This window comes from Capra hircus, chromosome 6, assembly GCF_001704415.2.
Source record: "Capra hircus breed San Clemente chromosome 6, ASM170441v1, whole genome shotgun sequence".
Taxonomy (NCBI): domain Eukaryota; kingdom Metazoa; phylum Chordata; class Mammalia; order Artiodactyla; family Bovidae; genus Capra; species Capra hircus.
Window position 1 is genome coordinate 84,120,117 of NC_030813.1, and position 9,196 is coordinate 84,129,312.

Here is a 9,196-nt window from a genome sequence, read left to right on the forward strand (position 1 = left end):
ATACCCACTCCAGTATTCTTGGGCTTCTCCGGTGGCTCAGATGGTAAAGAATCCTCCGGCAATGAGGGAAACCTGGGTTCGATCCCTGGTTGGGAAGATACACCGGAGAAGGGAACAGCTATCCACTCCAGCAGTCAAGCAAGACAAAATAATAATAGTTTAGTCATAAAACAAAGTCAAGGACTTTAGTTGTCTTGCAGATGCTAACATCCCCACCAAGCGGAAGAAGTTAACTGACCAGCAGCAGGTAGACCTCAGATCAGTTGGAACCAGAAGGTTGATGACCAAGGTTCCAAAAACATTACCCTGTTATCTCACCATCAAGCAATTAGAGAACTGAGCATGGATCACATACCCTATAACCCTTTCACTCAGACTGTCTTTAAAAACTCTTCCCTGAAAGCCAATGGAGGAGTTTTTGTCTTTGGAGCATGAGCTGCCGGTTTTCTTTGCTAAATACTACAATAAACTGTACTTTCTTCACTACAACCTGGTGTCAGTAGATTGGCTTTGCTGCACATTCAGTGAGTGGACCCAAGTTTGGCAACACTATCAACTAAATGGTCTCCTTCTGCTCAGGTGGCTCACTGCCGTATTTTTTTCAAATCACATATCCTTAACTATTTATCAGCTGCCTTTCCCTATAGAATGTGTGCTCCATTAAGAATTTACTACTATATTTCAAATCTCTAAAACAGTACTTGGCATTTAATAACAAGAACAAACATTGTGTCACAGTGTTTTAAGTGTTTACTAACTCAGTTAACCCTTTCAACAACTTTATGAGATAGACACTATTACTATACCCATTGAACAGAGGGAAAAACCTGAGGTTGACAGAGATTAACTTAAATAACCTGCCCAAGGTCATGGAGCAGGTAAATGGCAAGCCCTGAAACTAATCAGTCTAGTTCCTTACAACCACACTATACTGTCTACTACCTCTCACAGTGGGGGTTTCCAAGCTGGCTCAGTGGTAAAGAATCCACCTGCCAATTAAGGAGACACAGGTTCCATCCCTGGGTCTGGAAGATCTCTTGGAGTAGGAAATGGCAACCCACTACGGTATTCTTGCCTGGACAATTCCATGGACTGGTAGGCTAGTCCATGGGTTCAGTTGGAGAGGACTGAACACACACACACACACACACACACACAGACCTCTCATAGAAGGCATGAAGATAGCACTAAAAAAAATCTGTTAAATAAATTTTAAAAATTAAAAAACTGTGATGTTGGAAAAGTCTCTTGGGAGTCTCTTGGACTACAAAGAGATCAAACCAGTCAATCCAAAAGGAAATCAACCCTGAATATTCATTGGAAGGACTGATGCTGAAACTAAAGCTCCAATACTTTGGCCACCTGATGTGAAGAGCCAACTCATTAGAAAAGACCCCGATGCTGGGAAAGAGTGAAGGCAGGAGGAGAAGGGGATGACAGAGGATGAGATGGTTGGATGGTATTACCGACTCAACGGACATTAGTTTGAGCAAGCTCCAGGAGTTGGTGATGGACAAGAAAGCCTGGCATGCTGCAGTCCATAGAGTCGCAAAGAGTCGAATGTGACTGAGCAACTGAACTGAACTGAAACATACTAGTGTGACAAGATACAGAGTGAGATATCCATCACTGCAGCTCATTTCAATTTTTTCACAGTGTGGCATAGAAAGAAAAATGATAATTGGGAAACACAGATGGTTCATGAGCAGAGGGAACTGCCAGGACTGAGCTAAAATCAATACCATCTTGGCAAAAGTGTAATTCATTCTAGGTTTGGGGAAGTTCTATATATCAGTTTCAGGATTCTAAAAACAACATGATAACACAAAATTCAGTTTCAAGATCCAATTTTCTAGGCCTGGTATATTGATATATAGGTAAAGAATTTGAAAATATATCATCAAAAATGTTATTATTTCTCTTATCATTGTGATATCACCTTCCAGCTAACTAATAAAAACACATACACAATATACCCTGGCACTCTAACAAAATACAAAACTCAAGAAAAAGTCTTGTTACAACTTTCTTACTGTTAGTACACTCTCTCTAGCTGTCTTCCTTGAATGGAGAGCAACAGTCTAAGATGGTAAAGCTCTTAAGTAAAAATGAGAAGAGCTACATTCTAACTAGTTCTGTCAGTTAATGATTATGACTGACACCCACTTTTCAGAAAGTGCTGCCTTACTGGAATCTTTCAAATATCATTCTTCTGATAAGGTCTTAAATGGCAAAGGAAAATGCTTTAAATAAGAGGAGGTTTTATTTGTATTGCATAATATCCCCCACGTAAGTCTGGCATTGCTGGCAATGGCAGGCAATACCATGGTATCAAAGCACCCTTTCAGTCTAAGGCTGGTGAAAAAGCTATAGGCTTGTGAACATTCATATTAGCTCAAAATCAAATATCCACCACCTCTATCTTCGGCACATCATATTCTGGTAGTGGGCAGAATGTAACTATCCGCTTTATTAATTATGAAATGACAAACAGGAACTATACAAACGTTTCCCCTCTATTTCTGCAGGAATGAAAAAGATGTGAACCTCAACACTAACTGCGAAATAAGAATGGGTAACTCGTGGTTTTTTCCCCTGCGTTTCTTTTTCTTTTTTCTCTCTCTTGTTTTAAAGGGCAATCAACAGGCCTCAGGGTGTTCTGACTATCACTGATTCATTATTACCGAGTTCCCTCTGGTAACAGTTTTCAAAGGAGAATCTCAGCAGAGGATCGTGCACCATGGAGCTCAGCTTTCATTTTATCGAAAGGAAGGAAGGTGTCCGGCACCGGGGCAGGGAAGCTCGCACCGAAAGCCCCTCCCTCCCTCCCTCCCTCCTACGTCCGGTGACTGGAAGGAAGGAGGATGGCAGACCCCAACCAGAACTGAGAAAGCGACGAAAGGGGCGACAAGTGGATTTCCTCCTCAGCAAAGCCGGGAGTCGCAGAGGCCGGAGCCCACGCCGCCACACCTACCCTGCGCGCTACCCTCGCCGCCCAAGGCCGGCTCTGCCCTGCCCCGCGGCCTCTCGCGCGCTCCCTGCTCGCCCGAGTGGGAGATGCAGAAAGTCGGACCCCTGGTCCTGCCCGCAATGCCTCACTTCGCGCCCACATTCTTTTTCTCACCGGCTGGTCCTCCAGGAGGAGCAAGATGCCTCTTCCCCTGGACGTGCTGCCTCCGGCTGGGATTCCTCCATCGCCTCCAGAGACGCAGCCGCAGCTGCCTAGTGGGAGGCAGGGAAGAGGGCGGGACCGCGAGGTCAAGGGGCGGGTAATGACGTCACAGGAGGGGGCAGGCCTGACAAGCCAACAGCCAGGCGGCGCCTTCCCGTCAACCCCAGGGCCGTCCTGGCTTCCGGTTTGGGTGTGGTCCGGGAGAGGGCTTTGCCGCAGGTAGTTCAAGTGCGCGGGGGTGTACGGGTGTGTGTGTGTGTGTGTGTGTGTGTGTGTGTCAGTGTGTGGTGGGGCTGTGGGAATTGGGAACGGGGAGTGTGTGTGTATGTGTGTCTGTCTGTGTGTCTGTCTGTCTCTCTGTCTCTCTGTCAGAGCGTTACCGTCTGACCCATCAGTGAACCCTGAAGTGGCACTGTAGCGACTTGGTTCTGACGGATTTAAGCTGAACCAAAACTCATCGCAAGCCAAACACAGGATTTCAGTGGCTAGCGAAGTAAGATTGCATAGCAAAATCCTTAAGAGTTTTACGGCAAGAAGAAACGCTTCATTTTATTGAAAATAGAAAAAACCGAAACGCTAGTAATAAGTAGCTCCGGATTTCCAGTCTGGAATTCCATTTTAAGACGTTATACGTGTAACATCTAATTTTGGATGTCTATTACGTGTCAAGCACTGTCACAGATTTGGTAGAATCACGTGATTTTCTTGAACGATGAATGGCATATGTCATCCAGGTGGCCTTTAGTTTGTGAGTGAGGGACAAATTTACAATCAATATAAGTGACTTGCCAGATTAAGTACCAAAATATACGTCTAAGAATCTCTCTCAACTAATTTTTTTTTTTTGAAGCTACAGAGTGAAAGTAGACGGGGAATATGTCCACAAACTCCTTTTCTGAAGTTCTGGAGTTAGAGGCTATGTCACATAACTTAGGTCATCTAGCCAAGAATGGGATATTTCAGTTTTAATGAAAGATTTCAAACAGCAAGTTTTTTTTTTTTTTTTTGGTTTGTTTGACAATCTATGATTTTAGAGAAAAGAGTTCTTTGTGAGTAAAAAAAAGTAGCAGTTACTTGAAGTGGATTCTTTTGGTGATGCTTTACAGCATGTTATTGGGAGAAATAGTATTTTCTGTTAACTTTACAGCTGGCTTTATCTGTCTATGCCTGATGAATGGCAAAGCAGATGTTTACTTTTCTTAGTTCAGGCTCATGTTTCTTTCTCTCAGGTTTCAGGAAAACTCTTTCAGGACTAGAAAGCTCCTTTCTTGCTTTAGTGGAGTGCTGAAAAGTATGGTGGCTGATTTCTATAATTTCCATCGTTTCTGTTGTCCCTGTGTTTCACATGTGTTTATATGTATTGTGCATGTTTGTATGTTTGAATACTAAAAAGCCTCTTGATGAAAATCAAAGAGGAGAGTGAAAAAGTTGGCTTAAAGCTCAATATTCAGAAAACTAAGATCATGGCATCTGGTCCCATTGTTGTAGGAAGGAGGACACCTTCCAGGGCCTGAAACTGGGCTCTTGTCTAACACTCATTTGTTGCAGGAAGGAGGACCCCTTCCAGGGCCCGAAACTAGGCTCTTGTCTAACACTTGGAAATGAATTGTCGGAGGAGACACATGTGCTGACAAAGCAAGAGATTTTATTGGGAAAGGGCAGCCGGGTGGAGAGCAGTACAGTAAGGGAACCCAGGAGCACTGCTCTGCCATGTGTTTCGCAATGTCAGGTTTTATGGTGATGGGATTAGTTTCCAGGTGGCTTTCCTGGTGGTGCACGGGTCACTCAGCCAAGATGGATGCTAGCGAGAGGGATTCTGGGAAGTGGATGGATATGCGGTGTCTCCTTTCAACCTTTCCCGGACTCTTCCTGTTGGCGGTGGCTTCTTAGTTCTGTATTCCTTATCAAGATCTCCTGTCATAAAACAACTTATGCAGATAGTTACTATGGTGCCTGGCCAGGGTGGGTGGTTTCAATCAGTGTGCTTCCCCTAACACCATCACTTCACTATTTCCCAATAGATGGGGAAACAGTGGAAACAGTGTCAGGCTTTATTTTGGGGGGCTACAAAATCACTGCAGATGGTGACTGCAGCCATGAAATTAAAAGACGCTTACTCCTTGGAAGGAAAGTTATGACCAACCTAGATAGCATATTCAAAAGCAGAGACATTACTTTCCCAGCAAAGGTCTATCTAGTCAAGGCTATGGTTTTTCCAGTGGTCATGTATGGATGTGAGAGTTGGACTGTGAAGAAAGCTGAGCGCCGAAGAATGATGCTTTTAAACTGTGGTGTTGGAGAAGACTCTTGAGAGTCCCTTGGACTGCAAGGAGATCCAACCAGTCCATTCTAAAGGAGATCAGTCCTGGGTGTTCTTTGGAAGGACTGATACTAAAGCTGAAACTCCAGTACTTTGGCCACCTCATGTGAAGAGTTGACTCATTGGAAAAGCCTCTGATGCTGGGAGGGATTGGGGCAGGAGGAGAAGGGGACAACAAAGGGTAAGATGGCTGGATGCCATCACCGACTCTATGGACATGAGTTTGAGTGAACTCCGGGAGTTGGTGATGGACAGGGAGGCCTGTTGTGCTGTGATTCATGGGGTTGCAAAGAGGCAGACATGACTGAGCGACTGAACTGAACTGAACAGGGCGTAGTACAATAGCTTTGTTTTAAAATCTTTATTTGGGATAATTTTAGATTTACAGAAAATTCGCAAAGGTAAAACAATTTCTGTGTATGCTTCACTCGGTTTCTTCTAATGATAACATCTTACGTAACTGTGGTCCATTTGTCAAGGCTGAGAAATTAATATTGGTACAATACTATTAACTAGCTACATACTTTATTTGGATTTCACCAGTTTTTCACTAATGTCCTCTTTTTGGTATGTGTCCAATCCAGGATACGATACATTTAGAATTGCCCTGTCTTGCTCATCATGTAAGTGTACATTTTAATGAATATCTTCATGAAATTTTACATGCAAATTAGATTTCTGAAATACTTTATATCATAAATTATAAAGATAATAACATCTGTATTATGTTTTATAATTATAGAGGCTATTTACATGTATTTTCCACTTCATCAGAGAAGGCAATGGCAACCCACTGCAGTACTCTTGCCTGGAAAATCCCATGGATGGAGGAGCCTGGTAGGCTGCAGTCCATGGGGTCACTAGGAGTCAGACACGACTGAGCGACTTCACTTTCACTTTTTACTTTCACGCATTGGAGAAGGAAATGGCAACCCACTCCAGTGTTCTTGCCTGGAGAATCCCAGGGACGGGGGAGCCTTGGTGGGCTGCCGTCTATGGGGTCGCACAGAGTCGGACATGACTGAAGTGACTTAGCAGTAGCAGCAGTAGCAGTCCACTTCATACTCCTAAATTATTGACTATTAGCTCGGAAACGATACTGAGCAGTCACCTAAATATACAACGCCATTGCTTTACAGAGGATGACTCAAAAAGATGAAGAGCTTAAATGTTTTGGATAAATTCACATCATTATAGATACAGAGCCATGACTAGTTTCATCCCTTGTTGTGTATTTCTCTAATATATTACACCCAGCTGCCCCAAATTGGAACCTCTGTTCCATGACTGTCATAAAGACTAGGAAGTACTGAGTCCTGAGGTCAGGCCTTCATGAACATGGTTGGAAAGCAGCCAACCTACTGAGTTTTGGAGCAGACTTCACTGTCCAAAGCTGCTGCAGTAACATTTGAATTGTCTTCAAGCTGGCCATTTGAAAGAACTCGAGGGAATTCTTTTGTGAAGGAAATAAACCTTTCCAAAATGTGAATAATTATCCTCTTAAGTGGTCTATGGATTGGGATATATGCATGTAACATTTTCCTGAAATGTATATATTTTTAGTTGCCAATACAACAGTACAAAGACAAATCACTGTAGATTAACAATTGAAATAAAAATTTCCAAGACACTTTATTATTTCATTTATCGACTTATGCATCAGTGACTAGAGATCAGTTCAGTTGCTCAGTCACGTCTGACTCTTTGCAACCCCATGGACTGCAGCACACTAGGCTTTCCTGTCCAACACCAACTCCAGGAGCTTACTCAAACTCGTCCATCAAGTCGGTGATGCTCTCCAACCATCTCATCCTCTGCCGTCCCCTTCTCCTCCTGCCTTCAGTCTTTTCCAGCATCGGGGTCTTTTCCAGTGAGTCAGCTCTTCCCATCAGGTGGCCAAAGTATTGGAGTTTCAGCTTCAGCATCAGTCCTTCCAATGGATATTCAGGACTGATTTCTTTAAGGATTGTCTGATTGGATCTCGTTACAGTCCAAGGGACTCTCGAGAGTCTTCTCCAACGCCACAGTTCAAAAGCATCAATTCTTCAGTGCTCAGCTTTCTTTATAGTCCACTTCTCACATCCTTACATGACTACTGGAAAAACTATAGCTTTGACTAGACAGACCTTTGTTGGCAACGTAATATCTCTGCTTTTTAATATGCTGTCTAGGTTGACCATAGCTTTTGTTCTAAGGAGCAAACGTCTTTTAATTTTATGGCTGCAGTCACCATGTGCAGTGATTTTGGAGCCCCCCAAAATAAAGTCTGTCACTGTTTCTATTGATTCCCTGTCTATTTGCCATGAAGTGATGGGACCAAATGCCATAATCTTAATTTTCTGATCTCGAGTTTTAACCCACTTTTTCAGTAAATAGAGATAAAATATAATAAATCATGCTCCTAAGTTTAACCTTCTAATATTGGTGGAAAACAGATAATAAATCTGAAAATCCCTAAGTGTGACTTTGTATTTTTGTGGCTTTCTAGGCAATATGCTGTAAATGCATTAGAATATGCCCTAATTCGTGATAAAGACGCTTCAATCCCTTTATGAGGGAGGCTGTTCAGCACCCTATTCCAGAGATCCAAATTCAACCAGTCACTATTCACCATAGACACAAACTACTGAATTTCACCTCTTTGTCTTGACTGAAACAATATTCAGATCATCTCCCTTCCCATGGATGGCTTGTTTTCTAGTCTTTAGTTTGACAACCAGCACCTCTAGCTGGTCTGTATAGCCAAAGCTATGGTTTTTTCCAGTAGTTTTTGTACAGATGTGTGATGTTGCTCAGAAGACTGAGCACTGAAGAACTAATGCTTTCGAATTGAGGTTCTGGGGAAGACTTGAGAGTCCCTTGGACTGCAATGAGATCAAACCAGTCACTCATAATGGAAATCAACCCAGAGTATTCATTGGAAGGACTGATGCTTAAGCTGAAGCTCCAATACTGTGGCAGACTCTTTAGAAAAGGCCCTCTGGAAAAGATTGAGGGCAGGAGGGGAAAAGAGTGGCAGAGGATGAGGTGGTTAGATAGCATCACCAGGTCAATGAACCTGAATGTGAACAAAGGTTGGGAAATAGTGAAGGACAGAGGAGGCTGGCATGTTGCAGTCCATGAGGTTGTAAAGAGTCTGACAGACATAGTGACTGAGCAACAACAAAACCTGTAGCCTGGGGGCATCAACCTTCAGCACACAGCAGGATCTCCTGGCCTGCAGGTTAAAGCAGATTGTAGCATTTCTGCTTCGCTATGCTTGGTTGAGGGGCTGAGCATTCGCTTTTCTAAAAAGTTCCCTGGTGATATCTCTTCTGCTAGACCTAGGCCTTTGGTTTGAAAGTGCCTTGCATTGCTCAGTCGCTTCCTCTAACTCATTCTGTGGGCTACCTCTTAACCTTTTTTCAGTACAGCCTTCCTTATTGAATTCTGGGCTGTACTTATCTTTGCATTAGTCTTTTGTTTCTATTGCTTGGTTTATTTGCAGTCCCATTCCTCTTGGGTCTGATGTCATTTTGTACTCTGGATCCTACCTTTCCTTAGACATGCCTTATGTTTACCATTGGAAGGGTCACAGGGTTGGTTAACTCATAACAAGCACTAGAACAGAAAATGTTTGTAATTGGGCTTTTTTTAAAAAGCAAAGGTAACTGGAATATATGTGGATAGAGGGAGTAGGTATGGAAACAGAGAAGAAGTTGGTT

The 9,196-nt window shown here is 43.1% G+C and overlaps 1 protein-coding gene across 2 annotated transcripts in view; it reads right to left on the minus strand.

Moving 5' to 3' along the window:
• The window catches only part of UBA6 (ubiquitin like modifier activating enzyme 6), a 91,020-nt gene extending 87,810 nt beyond the window's left edge, over nucleotides 1-3,210 (minus strand). Inside the window, exon 1 of one of the 2 annotated variants that reach the window (XM_005681656.3) lies at nucleotides 3,125-3,210. In XM_005681656.3, the coding sequence (XP_005681713.2) occupies nucleotides 3,125-3,195 (71 nt within the window). In that variant the 5' untranslated portion in view covers nucleotides 3,196-3,210. Of the gene's footprint in view, nucleotides 1-8; nucleotides 44-3,124 lie in introns of those variants that run through there. The other variant, XM_018049508.1, reaches the window with a different exon arrangement.